Source organism: Botrytis fragariae (genome assembly GCF_013461495.1).
Source record: "Botrytis fragariae strain BVB16 chromosome Unknown tig00000001, whole genome shotgun sequence".
NCBI lineage: Eukaryota > Fungi > Ascomycota > Leotiomycetes > Helotiales > Sclerotiniaceae > Botrytis > Botrytis fragariae.
This window is the reverse complement of record NW_023500987.1, coordinates 729,282-740,506: the sequence shown is the minus strand read 5'-3', so window position 1 is coordinate 740,506 and position 11,225 is coordinate 729,282. Positions and strand designations below refer to the sequence as shown.

General features: G+C 42.9%; 4 protein-coding genes across 4 annotated transcripts; all 4 read left to right on the top strand.

Annotated features, from left to right (window-relative positions):
- Positions 1–978: 978 nt before the first annotated feature.
- Bfra_000226 (uncharacterized protein) lies at positions 979–1,416 on the top strand (the record flags this gene model as incomplete). Its single annotated transcript, XM_037330671.1, has 1 exon — positions 979–1,416. The coding sequence occupies one exon, from the start codon at positions 979–981 to the stop codon at positions 1,414–1,416; it is 438 nt and encodes a 145-aa protein (XP_037197004.1).
- Positions 1,417–3,045: 1,629 nt separating this feature from the next.
- Bfra_000225 (putative rta1 domain protein) lies at positions 3,046–4,012 on the top strand (the record flags this gene model as incomplete). Its single annotated transcript, XM_037330670.1, has 2 exons — positions 3,046–3,217; positions 3,270–4,012. 2 exons carry the CDS (start codon positions 3,046–3,048, stop codon positions 4,010–4,012), a joined length of 915 nt encoding a protein of 304 aa, XP_037197003.1.
- Positions 4,013–6,206: 2,194 nt separating this feature from the next.
- Positions 6,207–7,484, top strand: Bfra_000224 (putative c6 finger domain protein; the record flags this gene model as incomplete). The annotated part of the gene is made up of 2 exons (XM_037330669.1): positions 6,207–6,308; positions 6,372–7,484. 2 exons carry the CDS (start codon positions 6,207–6,209, stop codon positions 7,482–7,484), a joined length of 1,215 nt encoding a protein of 404 aa, XP_037197002.1.
- Positions 7,485–8,981: 1,497 nt separating this feature from the next.
- Bfra_000223 (uncharacterized protein) lies at positions 8,982–10,832 on the top strand (the record flags this gene model as incomplete). The annotated part of the gene is made up of 3 exons (XM_037330668.1): positions 8,982–9,473; positions 9,528–9,638; positions 9,690–10,832. The coding sequence occupies 3 exons, from the start codon at positions 8,982–8,984 to the stop codon at positions 10,830–10,832; spliced, it is 1,746 nt and encodes a 581-aa protein (XP_037197001.1).
- Positions 10,833–11,225: the final 393 nt, after the last annotated feature.

Below are 11,225 nucleotides of genomic sequence, written 5' to 3'. Positions count from 1 at the left end.
AGATAGTTTTTTGTTCCTTAGGGTCGGCATCTTTGACATAAGAAATTGAGATTGACCACGAGATATCGCTCCAAAACACACAGTGTGAAAGCCGTCATATTTCGGGGTTCGAGAATATTCAAGTCTGAAAAGATGCGTGAGCTCATGTCAAGAGGCAAGTCATATTCATCTTAAAGTGGACCAAATTGACTATTCTCTACTTTGACCAAGAGATTTTGAAACAAATCTATTGATTGAAGCTTACATTGACTGGCCAGTTACGATGATGATACCTGCAATTTAGGAATTAGTAACGTTTATACATTAGTCTCGTAGCCTGGATACATAGACTACAAGATCGATTTGTTCCTATCTTGAACGGCCATTGACACCGAACTGAAGCTAGATAATCGGCACTTAATTGGCTATTGTATGTCACAGGGCAAAGCCATAAAAATGTGGCCCCGATGCAAGATGCCATACTTTCATTAAGCTGATCGTTACGGCTTCAGATAGAATAACCTTCTTTAATTCAAATGTCGAAAAGTCTCCTTTGAATGATGAATATTAAAAATGATATTCTTGGTATGGAGAAATGAGCAGAGAAACCGGGGAAGGGGGAGTTAGTGGAGAGCTAGTGCAAAATGGTGATATTTAAAGTTTGACTTGTACCACGCTATAACTTAGCTAGAGTAGATTAGTGCGCAGAGTGATCTCATATACCTAGGTATATATAAGGTTATTGTTCCTCCATCACCCTCCCAAAATACCCTTTTCCTTAATAAACAGAAATCCTATCATCTTTGGGACAGGGATGAATTACCATCATCGCGATAACAGAAACACAAGTATGAATTACATTTACAATCCCGATGGCTTCTACTCTCAAGACTGACGAATTTTTAGGAAGCTAATATCGAAGAGGTCGAAACCCTCCGACAGTATCATTACTTAGATTTGAAGCGAATCCGTTCAATATTGTAGTAAAATTATCACAAAATGTGCAAAGAGTTGTATATGTATCACAGGTCATGCGGTGGCGATGGTACCAAGCCATGCATCTGTGATAAATCATGTCCGTACTACGAACCCTACTTCGCAAGTACCTGCGACTATGCTTGGCTAAGAGGAGATGATCGTACTATGTGCAAAGAATGCCCTCGCAGAGCCATGGATGACAAACGAAATAAGAAGGGGGAGATTGTGCCCGTCGCCACGTGTCACAGTTGTCCCGGACACAAGTTTCACATGAAAGGCGCTGATTTACCAAAGGCGGATCCTAACCATCGGTCAGCAATATCAATAAGAGCAATGGAAATCAAGAACGATTTTGAACGTTCAAAGTTTCCAGCGAGATCTCCTCCAGCAAAACCTCCTCTGGTGAGAAGGCCAGAATTTGCTGAGTACCTTGGGCGAGTCTTGGCAAAAAGGATGTAGCAATTTGTGATGAAGTTACTATCAAAATATTCTAGCGTCCAGTAACTTTGTATCTTAGCCCTGCATGCCGCACGATCGAAGGTGAATGGTAGACTGACGGGTCCATGAGATTATATCCATGTCTGCGCGGGTTATATATTGTTCATCATAAACGGTTGTACGAAAGCGTGTTTGATTTAACCGACCAAACCAATGGTCCTAGCGATGTTTTGCGAAGATGAAACGAGCAGAACAGGGGCTGTTATCAAAAGGGCTGTAATCGGATGTCGTTTGGAAACGTGAGTTTAGCGTCCGACTTCCTTCCCCTCTTCCATTTCCCCAGAGACGATATATATAATGAATCAAATTGGGTTCTAGAACAACCAATTGGGTGTTATATGTCGATCAATAAGGTAGAGTTTTGGGGAAACGTAGAAGCAATCAAAAACGTGCTTGTGAGGGCAAAGAGAGGAGGAAAGAAAGGGAGGTAGAACATGGCGGTTGAAAGAAGGAGGAAGGAAACAAATGAAGAAGAAATACAGCGGAGTAGGAGAATGTGCGAGAGTAGAGACAGACTTTCTCTATCAAAGCCCAAATCTTCCGCTCAGATAGCTCTAAACAAATATGCTTTCCAGTGCCTGCAACCTGCTAGATGAGTAATTGTCTCAATTCACCAGCTCTGGCCCTTAGAACATAGCCAAGAAATGCTATAAGCATCCAATCCAGAATCGAATAGTTCTAAGCAAATCTCCAGAAACGCAGCTTCGCCTAAATTTTTCCGAGGTTGAGAGGTTTTAACCTCACTCAGCTTATCCGCAATCAAACATTCGACGATGGTTGATTGAAATACTTGGCGGAGTGGAGCTAGTTTTTCGCTGTGAATAAGCTCAATTATACCCCAGCAAGATATTTCCGATATCAGTTGAATCCACAACGTGAGCATCAATGCTTGAACGGTTGTCGTGATTTATGCACAACCTTACGGTCCTGACTCCTAAATAGCAATATCATGGACCAGGATCTATCGCCCGGCCTCTCGTTTTATGGTTGGTATTCCCTATTTTCGACCACACGCGGAACCATGAGCTTGACAACAGGAATCTTTTCAATACACGCGGAGTGACATTCTCTCAACAAAAACAAATTCATGACAGTGTTACAGCACCATCAGAAACCCAACCTCCAGAAAAGAAAAACTTCAATTTTATCTCAAATTACATAATCTCGAATCTCATTGGATCGCATTCCAATACGCGTATTCGGAAAGCCTAAGAATGCAACGCCCCACGGGCCACGGCCCCTTAAGGCTGCGCTAACTTGATTGAGTAATCTGCATGAGTTTCTGGAGGATGCATTGAGCGTATCGACGTATACCTCAGTCAAAAACTTCCATATCATGATATACGCGTATATGATAAGAGCTGGACAGAAGTCACTATCAATTTTTCTTTTGGTAATACCCGAGAATCGTCAAGATGTTGAGGATAAAACCTATTGATAACCTCGAGTTGGAGTTGAAAGTCCATCTCCAACTTTTCCTTTTTACATCGTACAATCTTGATCGTTCCTTTTGATCATCCATTGGCAAAGATCTAAAGCACCCTTTATATCAACACAAATACACGAATACCAACTTCCTACTTCTTCACAATGGCGAAACTCGAACCCTATCGTGGAGATTACTATCTCTGGAACTACATTCCGTCTATAGCTGCAGCTGTAATCTTTATCATTCTCTTTATCTTAACAACCGCTCTACATACCTGGCGTATGTTTAAGACCAAGTCCTGGTTCTGCACAGCATTTTGCGTCGGAGGTCTCTGTGAGTAACTCACCATCTCCCTTGAGATGTAAACATATCCTAACCCTTACAGTCGAAACCATCGGTTACATTGGTCGAGCGATGGCGGTCAACAGTACCGGAAAACTCCTCCCATATGTCATCCAAAGTTTCTTCACCCTAGTTGCTCCAGCCTTCATGGCCGCATCGATCTACATGACACTCGGTCGAATTATGCGATATGTCCACGGAGAACATCATTCTATCATTCGGATCAATTGGCTCACAAAAATTTTCGTCATCGCAGATCTCTTGTCATTCTTCGTGCAAGCAGGATCCTCCGGGTTGATGTTCAACGACAGCACTGCCAGTCTTGGTCAAAAGATCGTGTTGGTCGGTCTATTCGTCCAGATCATAGCTTTCGGGTTTTTCTTGTTTACTGCCCTTGTATTCGAACGCCGAATAAGAAAAGAGCCCACACCGGAATCTTTCGTTGTTGAAGCAAACTGGATCCATCACTTGCATTGTCTTTACGCCATGAGTGTTCTCATTCTGATCCGATCAGTCTTCAGAGTTGTCGAGTATGCGGCGGGCCAGAAGGGGTATCCTCTGATGCATGAATGGACTGTGTACACATATGATACAGTACCAATGTGGATCGTCACCGTTATCTTTTTCATCTGGTATCCGTCTCAATTTCAAGTAAAGCCGGGAACTAGAACATCGCCAGGAGAGACGGGAGAAGAGGCGCAAAGTGTTCAATTGATGAATAGTGCAGAGAAAAAACGAGGTAGCAATGCTCGGACAAGAGCTTATGGTCCTCGGAGCATGGCATGAAGATTTTATGATAAAAGAGGCTGGCACCACATGCTATAGAGCCAATGAGATAAAGATTTAGGATTGGGATCTGCTCTTACTGTTATGATTCGTATTTGGATTGTCTGAGCAAGGTATTTGGTAAATAGGAGTCTGGAGTTATCCATTATGGCCAATTAGTTGAAATGGTTTGCAATGAGGATTGCAATACAGGACCCGTGGAGGGTAACATAGCTGTAGCCAATTCAAAAGTAATGAGATGAAACTAAATTTCTCGCACCCAGTGTCCACGTTCTCTTGCCCCTAAATAGTATGTGTACATATTGAGTAATCGTTTGTTTGAAGTACTTCCAGCTCTGAAAGACTATCAAAATATGGACAATGAATGTTTGATAGTGAGAAATAAATTGGGATACTCAGGACGGTATGACGGCAGTAGACAAAACTTCGGGTGGACAGAGAGGAAGATACACAATTCTTCATATCGATTGCGAGTTTTCCCATTTCGTTATCATCTGAGAGTCCTAAGGAAGTACGTAGAGTGACAATTTCCTTTCCTATTTCCGACACTAAACACCCCGTAGAGCAAAGTAATACGCTTGCAATTCGACGCTGATGTTTTTTTGTAGGGTTTTCCATCTCTTGTCCGAAGGATCAATAAATCGCCGGATTTCGAGTACAAGCGAGTCCCGAATTCATTCTTGATTATTGACCATCGCGAATTCGAAAGTTTTTTGCCCAGAAGCGTAGCGGCTGACAAAGGGGAACAATGCTCAAGTGGTGGTAGATGCCGTGAAATCGCCGTGCTAGATTAGAGTGATTATATATGTTTGCTTTTCAGCCTCGTTGATTCCGTACGTCCCTTCATATAATGACAACTCATCACCGCGTAATGCCTCGAGGCTTTTACGTGTACCCTCAAAAACTCTCATATGATCCAGTGGGCACGAATCACTGTGAGAAAGATAAAAACCAACGCGCGTGAAGAACCTTGGCTACCGGCGACGGGAGTAATCGAGAGACCCTCTTCGGCACCATGCCAGTTAGTCTCTTGGGCCGCATTGCTGATTTTGAGAATAACATTTTGATACAAATAAGCTTGTGTTTTTGTGCGAAGGGAGACGACTAAATGAGATGTGCAATGATTTAAATATAAGCGAGAGAATCTTGTACGACGGCAGTATCAGACACTACCTCACTGACTGACCGATAGAATGAGATCTCGTATGCAAGACCGATAATCGATGAGGTCTCAAACAAGGCCTTGAATATAGGCAATGGATTGATAGGCGCATGTATCATGTATATTCTGCAGGTTTTGAGCAGGGAATACATATACCTACCTACACCGCAGGCATCCATATGCAGTACACGAAATGTATATGAACGGATCAAAGCCAGAACAATTATGCCGTTGTATCTATGTGTTCAACCTGGCTCTGGTTCCGTGGTATGATGAAGGTTATATCCTTAAATCTTTTGTGCATATACAATGTTTGTGTAATTCCTAGGTAGTTAATTATCAGATTGGTGAGGTAGGTAAGTAATAGATGTTGAGGTGGGTGAGTCTCGAGAGTCATGCTAGGAGGCTGTCGAAGTACTCACTCGTGACTTCAGACATGTTCAACGGTGGTGCCAAGATAGCTTCTAGACTATACCCTTCCTCAGTTCAGGCTCCTTCACTCTCATTCCTCCATGGCCTGTAATCTGATACTACATCTCATAGATTTACTCTGCATCAGACTCACTAGCAAGAGTCTCCGGAAAAGTCTCCTCCATGTTAGATCGAGAATCGTCGTAATAATTTACATATATCTCACAGTAAATTGACTTTGCGCTCTTGATCATGATTAACCTTAAAAAGTACGCTAGATATATCTGATGCCTTAGGCAGAGAAAGGGCATCACAACAACTCGATTCATTATGAACTTGGATACAATGTGTATCCGATTTTTAACAATCTTTGTAGGGATTTGAGGTATATTTGATATTGGCTACTTCATCTCCTTCTTTCCTCGTGAATAGACACTTCCATTCGAATGTTTCAGGAATTTTCTTTATCCATTATTTTGAGACAGAGCTCAGTTGACAAATGCCTGCCTCTAATAAATTTCAACACAGCCACGATCACATACACACAAATACACTCATCAGGAGCGATCTCTCCAGTTTGTCGTTCTTTTACTTGAATCCTTCACCAATTGAGATATAAAAATGAATCGCCGATCCCACAGAAAGTCGAGGAAGGGATGTTTGCAGTGTAAATCAAGACATATCAAGGTTAGTAGTACACAGAAAGTGGAGCAACATTCTTGCGTTTGTTGCCCATCAAACCGTCGAGAATATGTGGCTAATATTTGTGAATGATTCTTCTTATAGTGTGATGAAACCCATCCAGAATGTGTTAATTGCAAAACAGCGAGTCACACATGCTCTTATAAGATTACTGCAAGCACCAATACCAGCAAAGTTACGACCCCAGAGTCAGCATTCACCAATTCACCAACTCCAACTTTCCAAAGTGACCCACAAATACCACATGGGCCCTTGTTGCAACCGGAACCTCCATCATTACTCCCATCATTACCTCAGTCATATGTGAACTTCACACATCTAGAGTTGTTTCAACATTTTTATGATGCTGATGGAAGCTTTTTGTGGGATGGGCAATTTCGAGACCACACTTCCAGGATAATCAAACATGCTCATAAGGCCCCATTTCTCATGTACGAGCTTCTTGCTTGCTCAGCACTGCATTTGAGTATCATTCGTCCTGATCAATTCCAATTTTATCACGATGAATCTAAAATATTGCAAGAACAATCAATCAAAATGTTTAACGAATCGGTACAAGAGGTGAATCATGAGAATTTGATCCCAGCCTTTGTGTATTCTGGGGTTTTAGGATTTCATTTCTTCGTGGACACATTTTCTATGCCTGGTTTGGACTTGAATCAATTCATTGATAAACTAGTTCAAGCGATCAAATTGATGCGTGGAGTTAGAGTTTGCTTCACTGGGTGGTGGGATGTTTTAAGGGAATCTGAGATTCATGAACTATTGCAGTTTGGCGATGCAGATATGGAGCACACTGATGAATTTGTGGACCATCTTCTCGCACTTCAAGAAAAGCTACCGGAGATTCCTGGTATGAAGGAAGCAGAACTTGAGGTGTTGCATGGTGCTATACATCAGTTGAAATGGGTGTATGTATCAAGTTTCTTTGAAATTCATAATGGAGCTCCTCGTCCTAGAATGATTACCACCTGGCCAATTACGCTGGCAGTGGAATATACAGATCTTCTCGATCAAAGAAGGCCCGGGGCATTGATTGTACTAGCGCATTTTAGTGTTCTGCTACACGCTTGTCAAGGATACTGGGCAGTCGGCAATGCTGGGAAATTTCTGTTGGCGGTGGTCGAAACTTATCTTGGTAGAGATTGGGAATCATGGCTGGAATGGCCTAGATCCAGAGTCCCCGAAACTGTTTGAGCTTTGGAGATTCGAATGGAACAAAAACTTGAAGAGTTTAGAAGGATCTCATGAAATATCAGCGCAAGAATGCTTTGGTGCGAATCGCACATAGCGGTAGCCTTCATTGACGCCATTGATTAACATGCAGGACCGAGAGAGTATTTCAATCGTGTCTCTCAAACCGTTTAAACAAATTTAATGGAGATGCCATAAATCAGAACCAGTGTGGTTTCCTCGATTCAAATACCATGGATAAAAGCCATATGATCAGGTAGAATCTCTCTTTCTTGCCAAAAATAACAACAATATCAAAAACATAATATAACTTGCTAAGACAAGCAGACCATCCATGCAGAATACAACCCCCCTATTCACTTCACTCCATATCCACCCAATCCAACAACATCCAGAGCGAAATACACATTCTCACCGTCACATGCCTTCATCAAAAATCATAATCGCACTCGATCTGACCGGGTTGGTAGCTTCTGCGATCAAAAGTGGGTCCGGGGAAGCCAAGCTCCTACCGTGGGGGTTTGAACCCCTACAATTCGTCAGGATTGACAATTCAGCTCGGCGTTGATCAATTGCGACAAACCGATGTCTGGTGCCTTGGAGAGTGTAGGATTTATATTCCTTTTGCAGTTTTGATTTTTGTCTGGAATGAGGATGAACTCTAGCAATAACTTGTTCGTCGGCTGTTCATAGTGACGACGCATCCTAGGTGGCTGGTAGCATTTTTTTCCTTGAGGTGTAGCCGATAGATACTTGTGCTGCCGGCAAGCATTCGCCTCTGAAGGTATATGCGCATACCACAAGATAGTAAACTACAAAATAACTAAAAGCTGGTTTTCTTAACAGCGGAGTCGCACACTTTCTACTCGTAGCCGCATGAGTGCCTCCCCAGGTCAATCAAACCACACATTACTTGACTATTTTATCTTGGCCAGTAAGTAAAAACCTAGTTACAATATTCAACCCCTTGTAAGGACAGCAGATCTCTGATACGTCAAAGGTATTCCGGCCCCCTAATATGCTCTATCATATGGGGTCCGAACAAAGTTATAAACAAACAAGGATAGCTTATCCACCACGTTCGTAAACTACTTTCAGCAAGTTGCGCCGCAAAACCACCACTCTTACCACTGTGTAGATATCTCGATGTTTTTTCAATTTGCGAACAAAACACCACTCTGGCGGCCGCGGCGTACATATAAGATCGTACCAAATCCTTCAGCTGGAGATCGAAATCCCTGCAGAATCCTTCGAAGCATCGTGAATAGACCAGTCGCATCAAATGTCAGATCTTAAAATACCATAGTGCGGCGAAAAATCTATTTTGGAGCCGCATTTTGTCGTCTGATCTGTAGGTAGTAGACGTAGCCTTACTATCCCAGGGCTAGAATTTCATATATATTGTTGAAGATTCTGTTTTGATATTGAGTCCTCAAGTTTCAAACTTAAAGTATTGAAGAAGAGCAATTTACAACATATCGTGGTTTCCCAACAGACAAAATGTCACATACTTATTACGATCCCATAAATGACTCTCCCCAAATCGAAATGACTGGTTCCATACCCACCAGCATACTACGGCCCTCTCCACCCACTCAAATCTCTAGTGATAATTTTTCCCACTCCAACAGCGCCGCGACCTTACTTCCTCACGAGCAGGATTATGCACAGTTCGAAAGTCATTTTCAAACACCCGAACAATCTTTTACCACCGGCCCTTATAAATCCAAGACCGGAAAACAATTTCGGCATATTCTGTTAAAAAGTTTGGCACGATGGTTCATTACGCTGGTTTTGTGTATTGCGTATTTCTTGACGTTGACGTTCTGGAATAATAAGGGTACGGTGACGGAACGTTCCAAGAGGATTTTCAATGCGACTACCACAGGCATTAGTATTGCTCTGGGTCTCAATATTGCTAGTTCGTTGAAAGGTATGGCGTTGAATGCGCGTTGGGCAATTTTACATGCTAGCAAGAGAAATCTTTACGAAGTAAGTGGAAAACAGTCAATTCAGAAATTTGAGTAACCGCTGATGGAATAGTAGCTTGACCTTACTTTACACGCGGATAGTTTGATGGATGTTGGAAAATTGGCGTTTGTTTCGAAGAGACCGATGGTTTTTGGTATGGCTATCTCGTGGTTGATATTCAATATCGTAGGTTATCATATCCCCAATTAGAAGAGGAAGTGAACTAATGGATAATAGTTTGTACAAGCAGCTCTTGCAGCTATTAGTCTAACGTATGGTTTCGAAACCAGCTCAGAAAGTTATCTATTCACACCCGGCAATGTCATAATTCCAAATATGAAGAATTTCTCCAATACCATCGACGCCCAAGCCGGAGATGAAGAATACACAGCTCATGCTTATGGGGGTTTAGCTTGGAATCTCGGAATCGGCAGCTCGATTGAACATCTTCCAGCCCAAGGAGATATCTACCTAGGACTTACCAGCAACTATAGCATATGGCAAGACAAACCCAACAACAAAATGGTTTTTGTATTCACCGAGTCCTCCACTTCCGCATCCACCCAAAAGGCAGGTTCATTGAGCGTCTACACTAACAGAACCCTCGAAATGCATTACTCCTGTTCCTCCTACGAAGTCACGTCCATCAACAATGAAACCGGCGAAATCTACATCAGCAACCGTGACACCAAACCCGTTTACATAAGTTTATATGCCCCCAACGCCACCACCTTCTTCACCGTCGACGACTATCGCTGTCCGGACACTTCCCGCTGTTCCATCATCCAAGCCCTTGAAACCAGCGACGTCCACCAGCAATGGTACTACACCTGCAACATCACACTCTCCGAAACCTTCAACGACGAGAAAAATATCTCATACATCAGCGACGAAATGTCGTGGTTCTCCGCCGGCGCCATTGCAAACACCGGATACCTTAACGATACCTTATCCTACCCGCAGACAACCACCTGGGGCCGCCCCATGAACGGCAACGAAACTGAAATCGGAATACAAATCACCGCCTTTGCACTGACCTCCCTCTCCTTAGCCGCAGCCTACGGCCCCTCGACCTCCTATCTCGGATCCGAGCCACACAGCGGTTTCGCGCTCGAAATAAACCATACGCATTTTTTCCTGCTCATTGTGGTTCTCGCCCCCCTGGTGCAGTTTGTGATGTGTTTTATGGTGGCCGTGTGGAGTAATTACGTGCAGGTGGGGGATGATGCGTATATTGGGATGGGTTTGCTGTTGAGACCGATTGCGGATGCGCTTTTTCGGGTGAGTGAGGGAGTCGATAATAGGGCGTTTGCGGAGGCGAAGGAGAAGATTTTGGTGAGGTACGAGAGGGGGGGGATGGGAGGTGGGGGTTTGCGATGAGTTGAGTTGATTTGGGGAGGGAGAGGGGGACCATGATATATATTTTTTTATTTTTATTGATAGCGGGTTCGGGAAGGGAGGTTATGAGGATAGGTTTTAATGATGTGGAATGATTGGAATTTTGGAGGGACGTAATGACATGAAATAGGGTGGATCGATTCAATTGTGATATTACACTGTTGGTCTATAGAGACTGCTAATGTTTTTTGATAGCTTTTATACATGATATACAGTATCCATACAATGAACAAATCATATGAGAAATTCAGATATTGTACATAACTTCTATTGTCCACCATTGCTGAATGTTGAGTTCGTAGTACAAGTCATTTGAATGACACAAATATCCCATGCGCGATCTCTTCTCCTACTATGCGCCCCAAGCCCTCACTC